This window comes from Myotis myotis, unplaced genomic scaffold (assembly GCF_014108235.1).
Source record: "Myotis myotis isolate mMyoMyo1 unplaced genomic scaffold, mMyoMyo1.p scaffold_m19_p_1, whole genome shotgun sequence".
Taxonomy (NCBI): domain Eukaryota; kingdom Metazoa; phylum Chordata; class Mammalia; order Chiroptera; family Vespertilionidae; genus Myotis; species Myotis myotis.
This window is the reverse complement of record NW_023416313.1, coordinates 30,040,558-30,059,781: the sequence shown is the minus strand read 5'-3', so window position 1 is coordinate 30,059,781 and position 19,224 is coordinate 30,040,558. Positions and strand designations below refer to the sequence as shown.

The following is a 19,224-nucleotide window of genomic DNA, read 5'->3' as shown; positions in this document are numbered from 1 at the left end:
TGTGCACTGCCGCCCTCCTCACCGGGCGCCGGCAGCTGTTTCTTACTCTGACTCCACTGTAGCCTGTGATGGCAGACACTTTGCGTCTTATCCCTCTCCCTGAGGATGACCAGGGGCGAAGGCTTCTACCGTGAGGGTACACACACAGGAGGAAGAAATGGCTTAAAAAGTTACTGGCTCTCTACTATCTATCTGCTCAATGCTTTTGTAAATCTAAAAATATGCTAACTATAAGGGCTCTTAATTTAAAAATGTACTGCCATGTGGGTTTGGTAGGGACAAAGTTAAAGTCATACCTTTATCTGTGAATGTTAGTGAATGTGTGGTTAGGCCAGTCATTCTTGAAGACCAGTAATGTGCGTGAGAATCACCTGGAGAGCCTGACACACCACGGATTGCTGGGCCCACGGCCAGTGTCTAACTTGTAGGCCTGGCGGGGGTGGTGGGGAGGGCAAGCATTTGCATTTCTAACGGGTTCCAGGTGATGCTGACGCAGAGGGCAGGCAGGCAGGCAGGCAGAAAGAGCCCCTCCGAACACCAGGCCTGCAGGAGGGATCTGCGGGCCTCGCCTCCCCCAGTGCAGGGGAAGACCCCAGGCCTGTGTTCCCTTCCGCACCAGGGCACAGAGTCCCCTTCCAACAATGAGCTCCGCAGTGGTTGCTAAGGGACTTCAGACTCAGCACCACTCCTCTTGCTGGCCTCTGTTTTGTGTCTCCCACCCGGAGGTCTAAAGTAGATGACCATCCGGAGATCCCCAAGTCTCAGCTAAAAATACCTCATTTGTCACAGGCCAGCTGGCTGCTCAGGTTTCCCAGCTGGAGTGCCTCCCCCAGCCCTGGGGCTGCCCCAGTGGAAAGTCAATCAGCAGAAAATACCTGGTTAAAAATAGCCCTGGGGAGGCCCCTCAAAGCTCTCAGCCCAGCTGCCTACTAGCAGGGACCAATTCTGGATGTGGGAGGATGGCAGGAGGACTGCCTGGCATGGCCAGTTTCATTCCCTAGAAGAGTTAGGGCAAACTGGAGAGACCAGCTCCCTCCATCCCCTGGTCTTTGTGTTTATTCAATTTAAAATCTAGACTTGGTAACTATAGTCCTAACCTGGCCTGGGGTGATTTTCATTCTGCCTTCTTCAGCGTAACAATAATGCTGAGCTTTCCGACCTTTCACAATTACACAGATGAGCCTTGCTGAATGTGGCCTTGGTGAGCAAGTGCAGTGGCCCCTAGGAAGGAAGGAACTGCCCAGAGGCCTGGATGAGCTGACTTGTATGGTCGGGTCTGGGCCACCTTGGGACAACCTCAGCTGGCCTGCTTGATCCCTCCTGATAGCACCTACAGTTCTGTTTGTATTGTTTTAACTTTATTCTATCAGCTCAATGTCAATAAGAGGAACAAAAATGCTCTCTATATTCCCGACTAGCAAGATTCTCCAATCATTTCATGTGAGAAACTCCGAAAATCGGGCAACTGTCTCCCCTCCTTCTTTGAAGAGAGCTTTACACTTGACATACAATATTATGTTAGTTTTAGGCGTACAATGGTAATAAGACATTTATTTAACTTTGGAGGTGCCCCCTGGTAAGTCTAGCACCCACCTGACATCATACAGAGTCATCACAATATCACTGACCATTTTCCCCATGCTGGACTTTCCATCCCCGTGTCCCAGAAAGATGACTTATTCTCCTTAATGAAAGTAAGCAAAACCCATGGGATAAATACTTTAATAAATACTTTGATTTAGTACTTAAAAATTTTTTTAAACGCAAACTTTTCTTTAAAAATGTTTGTTGTTCTGCCTGGCTGGCATGGCTCAGTGGTTGAGCGTCAACCTATGAACCAGGAGGTCATGGTTTGATTCCTGGGGTCTGGGCATATGCTGGGTTGTGGGCCGATCAATGACTCTCTCTCGTCATTGATGTTTCTCTCTCCCTCTCTCTCCCTTCCTCTCTGAAATAAAAAAGGAAATTAACAAAAAAGAATCAACCAATGAATACATGAATAAGTAGAATAGCAAATTGATATTTTTCTCTCTATTGCGCGCTCTCTCTCCCTCTCCCTCTCCCTCTCCTCTCCTATCTTTCTAAAATAAATTTTTAAAAAAAGTTTTCAAGAAGGCTGAAGGATCCAGATCTTGTGATTTTATTTCTCTTTTATGTTATAAGTAAGAAAAGAGTGAAAAAAAGGAACAACACCAATTGCTTTCTATAGACTTCAAACCTTTGTTTGCATTTTCTTATTCCTCGTCTGTTGGTGAACTGGGTCCTGAATTTGTTCTGTGGGAGCAGCAAGGTGGACTCTCATGGTGCCCAGAAGGGCAGCACAGTGGCCAAGACCCCACAAGTGAGGATGCCCTAGGGTGGAGGGCCAGAGCCTGAGCAGGAGGAGGAAGGGGTGGATGGGTGCGTGGACCAGGGTGGGATGTGAGAGCTCCCTCAAGGTGACCATGGCACCCTCACAGCAGAGGGTGCTGGGACAGTGAGAGATGTGTTATAGGCTGGGACTGATGGAATAATTGCACATATTAACAATAAGCCAGCTTTCTTACTGTTGGAAAAAAAACAGTTAAAGAAAGGTAGAAAACTATATCTAGAACCCTATGATATGGGATTGGAATTGGAGATATGAGTGTAAGTGTATATGTTTCAGCATATAAAGGTAAATACAGAACTGAGGGGGGTAAAGGGGCATAAGAAGTACCAATCTCCAGTTATTAAAAAATAAGTCATGGAGATACTATGTACAGTAGAGGGAAAAATAGCCAATATTATCGTAGTAACTTTATATGGCGACAAATATTTACTAGACTTATCGTAAGGAATGTAAATATCAAATTACTATCTTATACACCCGGAACTTGTATAATATTGTATGTCAACTATATTTTAGTTTTAAATAAATGTAAGTGTGTAAATAGCATGCTCTGTGAGTACCAAGAAACACCCAGATCTTGGTTTTAAACACCATTTTCTACAAAAAGGAACCAGGCTCCTTAGAGAAATGGTTGAAGGCAAGAATGAGTCAAGGAAAGTCCAACGTGAGTCCAAAACCTCCTGTTCCAGAAAGCCAGGAACGGCCCAGAGAACTCTGGGTGCGTGTTAAAAAGACAGTAGTCAGCTTGAATTGAATCTCACTAGCCAAATGGAGGGCAATTTGACCATCAAAATAAATAATGATAGGAACAGATTATAAGCCATTAGATAAAATAGGAAACCATGCATATGTCAAAAAAATAACTGGAAGTTATTTACATAATTTCAATACCTCACCATAAATTACTTATTGATTACATGGCCAGGGAGAGGAGAACAATCTTACAGGGAGAGTTGGCAGACACTGTCTTTACCATGTGATTAATATGATTATCATTCGTAAAGGAACAAATTGAGAGGATGCAGTGAGAAGAATGTAGTGTCACTTTTGTGATATTTCTGCTAAAGGTGTCTGAATTTAATCCTAAATCACAGATAAGGAACATTCTGCAAAATAACTGGCCTGTAATTTACAGAGGGTCAAAGTCATGGAAGTTAAAGGAAGACCGAAGGAAACCAAGAACACATGAACATGTGGTCCTAAGTTAGACCCTTTGGCATAAGGGGTATTATTGGGCTATTAGCAAAACTTGAATGGGTTCTGTGAACTAGATGGTAGCAGTGAATCCATGTAATTTCCTGTGGTTTTGTAGGATAATGTCCTTGTTTGTAGGAAACATCCACTAACAGATTCTTTTTCAGAGTGATAGGGCATCTGGTTAGCAATTCACTCGCAAATGGTTTAGATAAAAGGTTCTTTACACTGTACTTCCAACTTTTCTATAAGTATGTGGTTGTTTCAAAATTTTTTTTAAAGGGGGAAAAAGTAAATTTCATTTGATAATTTCAAGAGATTTAAAAACATTTTATATTTGTATCTACACTAAGATAAACTTTATTTGTAACCATTGCAACTATTTTTGAAGTTAAATTTATTGGAGTAACATTGGTTAATAACATTACATAAACTTTAGCTGTACAACTTTATAATACATCTGTATATTCTATTCTGTGCTCACCATCTGAAGCCTGGCCTCCTTCTGTCACCATATATTTAACTCCCCTTACCCTTCTCCTCCCCCACAACCCTACCCTCTGGTAACCACTATCTGCATCTATGAGTTTGTGTTGTTTTGTTTGTTTGGCAACCTTTTTTTGAAAGCAGTAAATAAGTTAGTGTACTATTAATATACAATTTAGTCTTACATTCCAAAAGGAGAATTTTTTCTAATTTCTTCAATTAAAAACAGGATTATTTATAGTCACTTAATTCACAATCATAATTTTTAACTGTATTTTCTTTGGAAGGGATAAAAGCCAATACATCAATAAAAGGCAATTATTAAACATTTAAGGACATCTTTTTCATTAGTTTAGTCTGTCTTAATTTGGATCTAGAGGTTCGCCTTTTCATAAATTAGATACATCCATAATATTACACATATTTTAAAACGTTTATCATTTATATGTTTGGTTTTGTCTCAAAGTGCAGACAACTTTAGCACTGGTAAGAAACTCAAGAGAATTGACACATGTTATTCTTTGCGAAATACTGTATTATGATTTTTAAAATGTTTTAGTACTTGGGAATACTAACTGTGGAAAGATGTCAAAAACAAAATTAAAAAATATAATGGATGGACCAATGAGGTTTATACTCTCAAAAGCCGTCTTTTCATCAGCAGCTTCTTGTCATTTTAAGAAATGTTATGCAGTTCTTAATACTTTGAGCTCCCTAATAATAAATATTAAACATTCAGAACAGTTTATATTGTAAATATGTATTAACATTATAAACACTTGAAACCGTCAGTGGAAAGAAGCTGGGAAGGTAAATTATTTAATTATAGCTGAAATAATTCTAGTAATTCAATTTTGAGTGTTTATAAGAAATATTATTATTTCTTGTCACTGAAGTATTTTCAGCATTAGGCTGCTTCCTGTTGTAGGTTCTAATAAAAGGTGAAGTCAGTTTTCTATGTTCATTTTGACATTACCACAAATTATTTACCTTGTACTTACCATATAGCACTTAGCACAATAACAATTAAATGACTCTTTGTATAACTATTCTTTCTCCTCTGATAGACTGTTGTTCCGTGAATATTATTTTCAGTATCTGCTTGTCATAGCTGTCCAGTATTGAAGGTGTGCTTCCCTAATTGTTCTTGCATTGGACTGCCTATCTGAAGCTTTAAGGAGCAAACTTTGCAGTAACTTCTCCCATCCTAGCCTCCTTGGGGGAAGTCAATTCATACATTCCTTGAGATCTCACCCTTCCTCCTCTGTTCTAACATCTCCCTCTTTCTAATAGCTTCTTTAAGAGTATTAGGAAAAAAGAAAAGAAAAGAGTATTAGACTTTGATGCAACTCTTTACCATTCTGTACCTAGCATAGTGAAATATATGAAGTAGAGTGAAGTATGTGATGAATGTTAAGTTTGCTTTTATTATGGGTATTCACAAAGAAATTGCTGCTCCCTCCAAGACATAAAATCCTTACTTGTATGTTTTTTTACTGCAGGATTCCTTTCAGCAGGTAGGTTCAGTAGGTTAAATGTTTTCAACATCTGTTTATGTTTTACTTTGCATTGAAATGCCTGAAATGGATTATTGTAAAGCATAAAATCCATTTTGTCTTGTATGCAGTCCCTGATTATTTTCAGCTGTAGAAAGTCAATATTTTAGTTCTTGACTCACTTTGCCAATCTGTTTCAATTTTTAAAAGTCACAACATGTCCATTGTTATTGGATCAGTGAATCAATTAGGTCTCTAAGATTTGCACAAATTTAGTAGCTTCCTTAGAGTCACATGAAAAATAGTTTTGGCTTCATTTGGCAATCTATTAGGCTCCTCTGGATTTTGCCATAGCTCCCTTAGAACTTATAATCAGGATGTGAAATTTAAAAAACTTTTATGAATAAATCTCAAATATTTTAATTTCCGGAGGCATGAATAACCCAATCCTCTTTTTTTTTCTCCCTGAAGCCTTCATTGTTTCCCCCAAAATATACTGAAAAAAAAATTACTTCTAAGATTGTCCAATATATGCAGAAAGAATTCTGATCTTATATCTGCATGAAAGTAAATCTTTTATTATGTTAAGATTTATGTCTGCCATAAAATGATAAGGTTGACATGTTTGAGCTTGGGGGCAAAGTCATCTCAAAACAGGATGCTGGGCCCAGCCAGGGTGGCTCAGTGGTGAGTGTTGAACTATGAACCAGGAGGTCATGGTTCGATTCCCTGTCAGGGCACATGCCTGGGTTGTAGGCTTCATTCTCAGTAGGGGTCATGTAGGAGGCATCAGATCAATTATTCTCTCTCATCATTGATGTTTCTATCTCTCTCCCTCTCCTTTCCTCTCTGAAATAAATAAAAATATAGTTTTTAAAAAGTTAATTGGAAAAAAAAAGTTAATTGGAAAAATCCCCACACAGGATGCCGGGTCCTATTTACCTTGTGTAGGTAGGGAGTTGCCTGTGTTTCTTTCCAAGTCATCTGTGACAATCAGAGAAATATGACCTTGCCACCTTGCTCTGAAAAAAACCGGGGTTTACCTTAGAAGGTTCTCCTGTCGCCTCTGAAGACATCTCCTCACTTGAGTAAAGATTATAGCTTTCCACCAGGGAGACTGAATTGAGCAAACCCCATTTTATGCATGGGAGAGAAATCGGGACTTAGAGCTTTCTGATCTTGAAAGGAATATTGCTAATACTGTTTTTTACTTTTCTTTTGCTTTAACAATTTTATTTATTTATTTTTTTTGGGGGGGAATATTTGTGGTCAGAGCAAGATATTTATTTTCTATCCCGTATGTGCAGATATGGAAATATGGTTAGGACAGGGTGGTGACTTTATAAGGTCTCCTAGATTTCAGTGGTGGAGACGACATTGTTCAAGCTGCCTCTGAAACATTCCAATCTCTTCTCTCATATTTCAGACGTTAGCTATACAATGCTACCCTCAAATCAGAAACGCTGAAGTGATCCTGAGTATTGGATTATTATTATCTCGTCTCCTCAAAGGGAAAACGTTTTGTTGGTATTTAGTCTCCATATTGAACGCCCATTCTGGGATATGTGGCCATGAAACTCGGGGGACGACTATCTGGGGCTGCTGCTGTTATGTTGATTTTCAAAGGAGAATGTGGGCAGGGTTGGCTTGTGGACCCATGCGTTCTGGTGTGAATTGGGTAACTTCATTTTGAGGGAGTGCAGGAGTTATTTGAACTTTGTATGCTTCAATTAAATGCCAGAAAATGGATGAAAAGACTTACTGAAAACCAGATGCTTCTTCTTCATGCCTCTTGGGACATCAAAAACAAGCAGCACAACAAAAGACATTTGGGTTTGGCAGAGTTCACTCACAGATGAGTTTGGCGGCATTTTGATTATTGGTAGAGCGGGAGAATTGTGGAGTATTGATAGATACCTGATTTGAGAAGCGTTTAAATCTCTGATCTCTTATTCAATAAATCTACCTTTACTTCATGTAAAGTACTCTTTCACAGTTTATTGAGCACAGAGAGAATAACATCTAGTACTAGAAGATTTTCTTATGCAAGAAGGTAACAGTTGGCTCATTTTTGCTCGGTGGGCAAAACAATTCAGATCTCATTTTGGATTGATGGTTGGGTAAGACAAAGTTCTGAGGTAAATATTCCTTAGAAAGTGTACTAGTAGTCTTAGTGTCTGCAGTTTTTCAGGACTATGAGGGCATTAATCTGTGACAGTGTAATATCCCCCAGAGTTTAGAGGGAGCTTTTTGTGTCCTTTCAGGCCACACCTATCGGAGTGACCTTGTCATCCTTGGAGGCTGTTCTCTGCACTTTGAAACAGCCACGTGTGAATAAGTTTGCGGTTTATTACCTTCCTGACTAGAGAACTAAGCCCCAAACCAATACATAATGTTAATTGTGGATGCATTTTTATTTTTAATTGTTTTTAACATTGTAAGCAACTCTTGTTGTAGGACAGATGGCCATGGAATTCTGCCATAATTTTGAATACAGTTCCAGCCATTAAAATGCACACTCTCATTTTGTTTTAAGAATATTTTGATACTTTGACTTGGTCAAATCATAAACTTCAAAGCAGTAAAGAGAGTTTTACTAAATCCACCAGATCGATATATGAATTGCTACCTTTGGGTAGCAATATTTTTGCACCTCAAATTAACAGACTGTTGATTAAGCATCCTATGTTGGCTCAGACTATATAATTGTATTTTAAGAATATAAACATTTTGGTATTTTATAAAATCCATAGTCTAATGTCACATTTTGAAGGTAGAATTAATCTTTAGATTTCAAAATACTCTGTTAACCAGTAACAGTTTGTACACTACTTCAAGTTTGCCTGATCTTTGGTTGTAATTTAAACAAATATTTGTTGAAATGAAAACATCAGCTTATCTCTATGTTCGATGCTGTACCTTAAGAATAGCAAGGTGATGTTAACCTCCTTGTAGACCGTATCTTTAGGTGAATATTATCACTTACAGAGCTATTGTAGGTCAAGGGTGGCACCTGCTTAGCAAAACTTTGAAATAGGGAATAGATTATTTTTTGTTTTTGTTGTTAATTAGGTTTTTGATATGTTAAATGTGAACTTGAATCTCCTTTCTATTCAATCTTTACTATGGAAAATTATGTTTCTTATACTACCTATAGTTTAAGCAGAATGATATCCATATTTTTGGAAACTAATGATCAGGGCCAATACTTGCATTCCATCCTCAGGGCAAAAGATTCTAATTTATAGACATTGTAGGAGATTTCACATGTTCCAGAAGTCTGCCACCAATGGATTTCATGTAACCCATCTACATCCCTTCCTTTGATTGCATTGTATAAATACAGATGTAACCTGCCATTCTCCAGAGCATTATCTCAATTCGTTGAGGTTCTGCGTCCCAGCATTTGTTGACAGTTTGGCTCAAATAAACTCACAAAAATTCTTTACAGGTTTGAATGTTTTTATGTTAACATTACAAAGCAAACAATAAAAAGTAAGGTTGGTGGAAAGGCTGGCAATATCTGGACTAGGTCGTCTTGCAGTCCCTTTAGAGACCCCACATTTTCTATGTACTTCAGCAATCTCCTATCTGGTTTCCCCATATCCTCACATGCCCCCTTCTAATCTCTAGCTGCAACCCAGGTGTTCTTTTCAAAATGTTCATTTGTATATGTCACCTTAGGCTTAAGACCCTCCAGGGACTTAAGAGACAAAGACCAATATCCTTAACGTAGAATAGAAGACAAACTTCAATGTGCATGTGAGTCACGTGGGGCCTGAGGTTCTGCAATCCTTACCAGCTACTAGGGATACTGATGCTGGTAGTCTGAGGACCGCCTTTTGAGGAGCAGGATCTGGAGATCCGTCTAGGCCTGCCCTGCCTGTACCAGACTCATTGCTCCCACTGCTTTGCATGCCTGCCACCTGGCTCTTTCCAGCTCCTGATAAGTACTCTCTGCCTGGGAGGACCTCCCTCCAACTCCCAACCTGCTGAAGTCATGCCCTTTTAACATCAGCTCAATAACAAGGGTTGGAGAGGTTGTAGAAAAAAGGGAAGCCTCATTGACTGCTGGTGGGAATGTAGACTGGTACAACCACTATAGAAAGCAGTCTGGAAATATTCCTTTTGCTGTCATCCTAGCTGCATAAAGCAGGGTTCTTGGTGGTTGCTGTGTAAAAAGTCATCCCATGTAAAAATCCATGTGGAACAGGGGGTGGTTTCCAATTTGATTCCTATGCTTGAGAGGTTGTGCAGAGCCCAACAGATGCACACATCCCATTAGTAAGTAATCGTGGTTAAGAATGACATGCAAATATTTTTAAATTTTAATTTATGTGTAGTATTTTTTCACCTGGCTACTAAGTTTTTAGGATACAAATATTTATAAAATTGTTGAACTAAACTACTTAATAAATGGAACTGTTAGTCATTTCTTGCTTTTTTGTTTGTTTTAAATATAGAACACTTCACAAATTTGCATGTCATCCTTGCACAGGGGCCATGCTAATCCTCTCTGTATCGTTCCAATTTTAGTATATGTGCTGCCGAAGCGAGCACATTAGTCATTTTTTTAAAAAAATGTCCTTATTGATGTTAGAGAGAGGGAAAGGGAGAGGGAGAGAGAGAAACATTGAGCCTGCAATGGAGGCATTGTGCCCTGACCTGGAATCAAACCAGCGACCTCTTACTGAACCTACTGAGCCACAGGGGCCAGAACCTGTTGGGCATTTCTTTTGATCTGGGACTACTGAAACCATTACCTGGATGCAGAGTGCTGTGTACCAATTATGTCTGGGGATCTCTCTTTCAGGGGGTCAATAGAGTTACAAGGCTACTAATTTTCATGTTAGCATAGGTGGTATTTTTAAAATGTCTGTAATAAAATCCACAATTTACTTTTTGAAACATAATTTTCTGACTAACTTCGAAGCTCATAATGGTGAAAGTGAGAATGGAATTGAACTAAGAGTGTTTTTTTTTTCCTCTGAGCAACATGCAAGGGTGGTTTCTTTCCAAGGTTCTTGTCCAGGTGGATTCGAAGAATGAAGCCACAGACAAAAGGTGGTAGATGAAAAGGTGGAAATTTATTGGAAACTAGTACAGACTTAGAGGGTAGCCCACTAAGCTCCTTTTCCTAAGGTTTATAAAGGCTGCATGTCTTTGTTTCTTGGTGCTGCCTTCCAATTGGTAGAATATCACCTTCAAAGTGTAAACCCCATGCGGTGCCCCCTCTCTTGCTCCCCCATCAGTGGTAGAATTCTCTGTCTCCTGTGAAAACCTGTTTTCCTCTTTCTCCCATTTGTCAGCATTTCTCCATCCTCTCTGAAAGTTGGTTTTCTTCTTTCTCCCCATACCCTGTGGCTTCTCCCTATCTTCTGTGAATGGATGTCTTTCTCTCCCCTTATCCTGTGGCACCTTTTGTTCTCTGTGAATGTATGCCTTTTGGCAGCTCCAAGCCCCCAACCAACTATGCCTTCCTCCCCCATGGGTCCCCTAATTCCTAAAGCTCCCTAAACCTGCCCATTTTACCCCTAAAACTCCTTTCAGTAGTCCCATAAAAACTGATTTTATTATATTTTAGTATATTTTCCCTGAAAGGAAAAGATTTTTACTTTTCTACCAAATACATTTTCTTCTCCAAGTGTTTTTGGATGATTCGGGAATAGTCTTTGTAAGGCGTATATTATTTAAAAAAATAGGTAGTATTTGTATAATTATGTACAGAGTAATTTTTGTTCAGGTGCTTTAATCCACTCATTTATTCAGCAGGTAATAATTGATTCCTGACTTTGTTCAGATGCTGTTCTAGATGCTGGGCTACCCTCATGAGAAAAGGGTAATATTTATACATATAGAGGGATACAGCTGTGTTAGTATTACTTATGCTGTGATTATGTTTTTACAGGGGCAAGAGTAAATTTGTACTTTCTAATCTTACAAGTATTTGTTGGTTGTTATAGTTTATAGTTCGTGTTGCAGTAGTATTTCAGTTTGAATAGCCCTGAAACTCGTGTTTCCCTTTTGTTTTACTGATGTAACACATATAGTCTTGATAAAATTTGTATTCTATTTTGAAGATTATTTTATGTTTGAACCTTTGTGAAGCAACCATGTTTTTCAGCAAAAATTAGGCAGTTTTGTCTGCCAATTGCCACCTAAAAAGTGATATCAGGTTTCATTATGGGCCCTAATGAAGATTTACAAAGGTCTGGAGCTATGAGGAAAGGTCTATGTTTGCTATTTAAAAATGTACCAGTAAGTCACATGTGTAGGGCTGGCGACTGATGCCATGTGTGTGGGTGACATTGTGGGTGCCGGGGTTCTTGTTCCGGCATCTAGAAAGGTTCAGCAATCTGGAGAAGGGCTGTGTGTAACTTAAATAAGAGTCCAGAGACGAAGCATAATTTTGAAAGGCATTTGGGAGTCAGAGGAGCCTAGCTAAAGAAACTAAGATCTCCTCATCTCAGGATCCCTTGCTTTTTATTAACACAATTTGTCCTAAGGCAAGGTGAAGATACTTCAAAGGGTCAGGTTTCCTATACAGAGTCCATTGTCAGATTGGAAGAATTTGTCTATAGCTGTTCAGGTGTTTGGCTAGTAGGAGGCAATAACATGTAAGATGCCCTGAACTGTCTGGCAGCAAGCAATCATCCCTTTTTAGGTTTGGGGAAATGCCCTTGCCACTCCAGATGATTCAGCCCTTGCTGACATGCTGGAATTGGCTTCCGGCATGTGGGGAGAAAGTGGGTGTGAGATAAGAGCTTACAAAAAGAGGAGGAATGGCCAGAGAAGAAGAAAGAGAAGTCAGAGGAAGAGAGAGCTTGAAGCAGATGGGAGTGGCTAACTGAGAATCTCTCAGATGACTCTGAGATGTCATTACAATGAGGTCTGGGAAATGTCACTTGGATGTTGCAACATGGAGGTCATGGGGAACCACAGCAAAAGCTGTTTTGGTACAATTGACAGAAGTGGGTGCCAAATTGCAGTGGCCACAAGAGTAAACAGCAAGTGAGGCAATTTGGACAATAAATATTAATTCTTTGAGCATTTTAGATGACAAAGAAGGAGAGAGGTGGTGACTGAAATGGGAGATAGGCTTGAGGACGGATTAGCAAAAACAAAAAACAGCTGGAAGAGACCTAAGCATGGTAAATAGTGGATGGCAGTGTTACAGGAGAGAGAGATGCTGTTAAGCACTAGGCACTGGAAATACGTGGCTTAACTTGAAAGGAAGTTTGGGACTCAAGAGAGATTCAGGAGGCAGTTACACAGAGGTTGTAGTTCAAGCTCTGAAACTGTCAGAGGAAAACATGCAGAAGAGTCCGAAGTCCAAGAGAGAACCGCCAGAAACACCTTCATCAAGGGAATAACTCAAGTTAGTGAGTTATTCAAGTCACTTTTAATTCCATCTCAGACCCTGTTGAAAAAGTCACTCACTGCATGAAGCTAGCCATTTGCAATAAACGAGTTTCCAGACATCGTTTCTGGCAAGAGATTGAACTAAGCAAAGTTTAAAGTATTTGAAGACAAGAACTTTATGTGAACCATCACTATGGCACCTCATCATCCGCTCACAAGTGGACAGGCTGCAGGGTTGATGTCCGAAGGGATCATAAGTGTTCAACTGGACAACTGGGCAGGCTTTTTTATTGTTCAACTTGTCACTAAACACGTGGTCAGTAATATTAAAACTTGCTGAAGTATTAATGGCTGAAAACTTATTCTACCCAGATTCATGCAGATTTGGGTTAAGACTAATGAGCCTAACAACAATGAAGTCTGGAGAATGTTTGTCTACACCCACTCACCAATGTCTTATACAGTATACTAGGCAGTCTTTGCTTATAATTTTGGGCCAGTGTGAGTTTTTGCCATAGTTATTTATGGCCCTTTGGAATAATACTGAATTGGCAAATGTGTTTTAAAAAAAATCAAGATGCAGTATCATTAAAAGTTCATGCACTTCTGAAAAACATTTCAGAAATATTGATTTGCTCTTCCCTGAATGTGGTTGTACTGTTATTTGTTAATTTATTAGCATGATTTGGTGTCTAAACCTCATTTTATGTCCTAAAGGACACACAGCAAAATCTTTTAGGAATGCTGCTGCTTTGATTGGATGGTGGCTGTGCTCTGCAATTTCATGCCATGTACTGAGTTGCTTTGTAATATTAAAGCCATGTTCCATATTTCTCTCTTTTTTTTTACTAGAATTATCACCTTTATTTTATAAATATATATTATATATATATTTCAGAGAGGAAGGGAGAGGGAGAGAGAGAAACCTCAATGATGAAAGAGAATCATTGATTGGCTGCCTCCTGTACGCCCCCTATTGGGGATCAAGCCTGCATCCTGGGCATGTGCCATCAACTGGAATCGAACCCAGGACCCTTTAGTCCGCAGACCAACATTCTATCCCCTGGGCCAAACCAGCACGGGCTCATATTTCTTTTTTGCTTTAGGTCTTGGGGGCTGAGGAAGATGCCATGGGTGATGGCTGCTCTCAGCAGCTGACGACTGCTAACGTTCTCCGCTTCCTACTGCTGGTCCTGGTTCCATGTATCTGCGCTCTCATTGTCCTGCTGGTCATCCTGCTTTCCTTTGTTGGTGAGTGCTGTCATTATTAAAGAAAAATGAAGTCAAAATTAAAATTAGCATGATTTAGAAGAGTGCTTTCTACTTAGTACTTATATAACCTAAAATATCAACTCAATAAGAGGGTTGGCTGTTGACTAACTTAGGTAAACCTGCAGTTTTAGCCACTATAATCACTCTCCTAGTTATTATTAATACTAGAGGCCTGGTGCATGAAATTCGTGCACAGGAGGGAGGGGGTGTCCCTCAGCCCAGCCTGTACCCTCTTCAATCTGGGACCCCTCGGGGGATGTCCGCCTGTCGGTTTAAACCAGCAGACAGACATCCCTCTCAATCTGGGACTGCTGGCTCCCAACTGCTTGCCTGCCTGCCTGATCATGCCCTAACCACTCCCTTGCCAGCCTGATCGACACCTAACTGCTCCCCTGCTGGCCCGGTCGCCTCCAACTGCCCTCCCCTGCCAGCCTGGTCACCCTCAACTGCCCTCCCCTGCAGGCCTGGTTGCCCCTAACTGCCCTCCCCTGCAGGCCTGGTCCCCCTCAACTTCCCTTCCCTGCCAGCCTAGTAACCCCTAACTGCACTCCCCTGCCAGCCTGGTTGCCCCTAACTGTCATCCCTGCAGGCCTGGTTGCCCCTAACTGCCCTCCCCTGTCAGTCTGGTCACCCCTTAGTCCCCTCCTCTGCAGGCCTGGTCCCCTCCAACTGCCATCCCCTGCTGGTCATCTTATGGCAGCCATCTTGTGACCACATGGGGGTGACCATCTTTTGACCACATGAGGGCAGCCATCTTGTGTGAGAGCATGATGGTCAATTTGCATATTACCACTTTATTATATAGGATTAATTAATGGGTTAATTAATTCAATACATTTAAGGAGTGATTACTAGGTAGCAGAAACTTCGAAAGTCCCTGAGAACTCAAGGATGTTTAAATTAGTCCTTCTTTCTCAGGAACTCACAGTTGAGAGGAAGAAATGATTGTCACACAAGGCAGCACATGTTGATGATAAAGGTATATACAAGGTGCTTTGGGGACAGTCACCAGGCTTCATGGGGCATTAACATTTTAACTTTTGGAATAAAAATAGAAATTCAGGTTAGAAGGCAGTAGTCCATGGGTCACATTTGGCTGAGAAAAAAGCCAGGGTAAAAGTATAACCCATGAAAGATGCTGATGGACTTGGGAAATGGGAAATTTTGGTAGGAAATGCAGCTAGGTTGATGGATAAAGTGCAAATGACACAAAATCTTACATGCCATCCTAAGGGATATGGGCTTTAGCACCTAGGTCATAGGTTTTCAAAATCTATTCCATAGAACCAAGGTTCTGAGAAAAAGACTCAAGGATTACACAATTATTTGCTTTAAATTTCTATTTAAAAAAATTGAACTCAAATGTACCCTCAAACTCAATGTTACATATTAATTTTTAACAAAGCAGAGACCAGCAAAGTAATTTGTGCTGACAGATTTACTCATTTGTATTTGGATCTTGCTATCTCTCTTTAAATGAACAATATACTAAGTTTAAAAGGTGAGTTATTGGGAAAAAACACACACACAAAACAACTCAAAATCTTGCCATCGATAGATACTTATTGCTATGAATCAATTTATTTGAACATGTGCAATCAAATAAAGTACAGAAATAAATAGCAAGATGATGCAGATCTAGTTGCACTACCAATGATTTTAAAATATTTTGTTTCACCCAAACTATTATTTTTGTTGCTCAATTTATAAGTTATACATTTAGAATTTACACTGAGTGGCCAGATTATTATGACCGGCCAGATTATTATGACCACTCCATCAGTACTTTGTTGGACCACCTTTTGCCTTCAATACTGTGGCGATTCTTCTTGGCATTGACTCCATGAGATGTTGAAAGGTGATGTGAGGAATCTAACACCATGCCTGATGAATAGCACTGTCCGGTTCTGTGAGATTTGATGGTTAATGGCTGCCTTATGGCTCTTTTAACTTGGTCCCACAAATGCTCAATTGAATTGAGATCTGGTGATTGTGGGGGCCACCTAAGCAAGGTAAAGTCTCCCTCATGTTCTTGAAAGCACTCCTGCACAATATGAGCACCGTGGCATGGCGCATTGTCTTGTTGGAACAAGCCATCTCCATTGGGATATGCCATCAACATGATAGGATGAACCTGATCAGCAATGATACTTAGGTATGTTGTGCTATGCAGACGTTTATAATGATCTGGCCCTCTAGCAACTTCAGCGCAAAATTATAGCTAATTTGCCTACAAATGTCAGGTGGTCATAATAATCTGGCTACACAGTGAATAAGGTAAATTAATCTCGATAAAATACAGCTTATGTCTATGCTGTGGGTATTAGACTCTGAGTGGAGGAAGGATGTTATTAAAACAGTGCTTTAAGTGGGCTATTATTTATTTATTTAAATAATTTTTTACAGCTTCTTTGAAATATAATCCACATACTATCCAATAGCTTTTAGTGTACTCACAGATAAATGCATGTCACCATAGTTAATTTGGGAACATTAGCATTATTTCAGAAAGGAAATCTATGTCCTATAGTTGCCATTGTCTGCTCTCTCCATCCCCTCCTTCTTCCCCTCTGTCCAGCACTAAGTACCAATAACTGACTTCCTGTCTCTACAGATCTCCCTGCCCTGGACATTTCATATGACCATATGTGGTTTTTGTGACTGGCTTCTTTTGCTTGGCATAACACTTTTAAGGCTCATCCATGTTGTAGCATATATTAGTACTTCATTCCTTTTTATGGCCAAATAATATTTCATTAGGTAGATATGCCACATTTTATTTACCTATTTAACAATTGATGGACATTTGAGTTGTATCTATCTTTTAGCTATTTTGAATTACGTTGCTGTGAACAGTCATGTACAAGTTTTTATATGGACACATGTTTCATTTGTCTTAGGTTTATACCTGGTAGTAGAATTTTTTTTTTCCATTTCTGTATGAGATTAGGAGGTACACCAATTTTTAACCACTTAAATTAAATTTTTTTTAAAAAAATTACTGTTGATGTACAATATTATATTAGCTTCAAGTTAGTTGTAATTCTGATGTGGTCATGGGAAGATGCCAGTACCATGATTTCCTACTCCTCCATCTTAACTGGAAGAAATTAAAATCTATAACCATTTTTTTTTTTTTTAATTAATCCTCACCTGAGGACTTTCCATTGATTTTGTAGAGAGGGGGGGGGGGGAGAGAGAGAGAGAGAGAGAGAGAGAGAGAGAGAGAGAGAGAGAGAGAGAGAGAAGAGAGGAGAGAGCGAAAGAGAGAGAGAGAGAGAGAGAGAGAGAGAGAGAGAGATATGTGAGAGAGACACACCAATTGGTTGCCTCCCACACACTGGTGCAAGGCCAGGGAACAAACCTGCAACACAGGTATGTGTCCTAGACTGGGAATCGAACTCACAACCTTTGGGTGTGAGGGTGATGCTCTTATCATGGAGCAACACCAGCCAGGACACTGTAACCATTTTTAAGTGCTATTTTGGCCTTTAAATAATCTTTAGAAAGTGGAAGTTTTTCAAACATCTTCAAAAGTAATCGTTTTTTAGTTCTGCATCAGTTGGTTTGATACAGATATATTGAAGTATCTGTCCAAATAAACATTTTCTATTTTATAATTGATATGCTTGTTGTAGTGAGCAATAAAATCACTTTATATCTTTTTTTTTTAAAAAAAACCCCTCATTAAATTCTGTTTACTTTTAAAAACATTCTGTTTGGTTTGAGTTTACAACTCCCTGCTCTTTCAAAGTTTTGTAGCTATTTCTAGGTCCACAAAGGTTGCTAAGGGATGCTAGAATGCCAGTTGTGCATCAAAGAGCTCTAGCTTAAAAAGTCAAAGAGATAATAGTGAGAGGATTATCGATTAGGAAAAGGTAATAAAAGCCCTATGCTGACAAACACAGATGCTGTATGTGTATTTAATCTTGTCCGTTTGGGCTTCTGTCATGCATAAAGTCAAGATGGTAATAAAACACCTTCTGAAGATAAAAGAGTTGGACTTTATGAGAAATTATTTCAGCAATAGGCTATAGAAGAGAGCAGTACAAATAGTTCCTCACCTCAACCCCTGAACTGGAGTTGGAGCTACACATGTTTAGTTTAGTTTGGTATTTCTAAGATCGGCAGATAGTCTGAGCAGCCCGTATGATTCCCAAAGATTTGGATTTTAAAATAAGGTCTTTGAAAGGAAAATTAAAGAGTGAGGAAGCTACAATATTATACCTAGTTTTTTATTTATTAAGTTACAGTCTAATACTGAAGGGCCATGTGACATGGAGAAAGAGCTTAGAATTTGACAGGAAAAGGTTGAGTTAGCATCTTACTCTCTCCCATTTACTGGATGTGTGACTTTAGGTGCCATACTTTACCTTCTCTGTGAAATGGGGACTATAATCCTTATTTGTTTCACAGAACTGTTATGGAAGTCAAATAAAATAATTGTCAGTGTTTTTATAAGTGACAAAATTCATAATGAAAGTATTTGTTTTTGCTTATAAACATTATTAAATCAGGTAATTATTTTAATGAATAGTTTTATTTTACTTAAAATGAACTCAAATGTGTTTATCTTATAACTCTATCCATAAGAATTAAAACCTTTGATCCTGGCCTGTGTGACTCAGTGGTTAGAGCATTGGCCTGAGCACCAAAGGGTCACAGGTTTGATTCCCAGTCAAAGGCATGTACCTGGATTGTAGGTTTGATCCCTGGCCGGGTCAGGGCACATTCAGGAGGCAACCAATTGATGTTTCTCTCTCACATCAATGTTTCTCTCTCTCTCTCTCTCTCTCTCCACCCCCCCTCTTCTTCCCTCCTTCCCTCATTTCCACTCTCTGAAAAGCAATGGAAAAGCTATCCTCTGGTGAGAAATAATAATAATAATAATAATAATAATAATAATAATCATAAAAAATACCTTTGTACTATGACCCATTGCCATAGTAATCTTATAATCTACAACCCCCTAGCCCCATAAACCAAGCCATTGCCACAGTATATTTTAATTGCCAATAAAGTAGCTAGAAAGGATAAAGTTGA

General features: G+C 39.4%; 1 protein-coding gene and 1 non-coding gene across 4 annotated transcripts in view; one reads left to right on the top strand and one right to left on the bottom strand.

The window, feature by feature from the left end:
• CORIN (corin, serine peptidase) overlaps window positions 1-19,224 on the top strand; it is a 206,567-nt gene that overhangs the window by 13,176 nt on the left and 174,167 nt on the right. For all 3 annotated transcript variants that reach the window (XM_036333055.1, XM_036333065.1, XM_036333075.1), the window contains exon 2: window positions 14,016-14,160. In XM_036333055.1, coding sequence (XP_036188948.1) covers window positions 14,016-14,160 — 145 coding nt within the window. The remainder of the gene's footprint in view (window positions 1-14,015; window positions 14,161-19,224) is intronic.
• On the bottom strand, window positions 10,001-10,107 carry LOC118661178. The gene has a single exon (XR_004969181.1). It is a non-coding gene; the product is annotated as a U6 spliceosomal RNA (small nuclear RNA).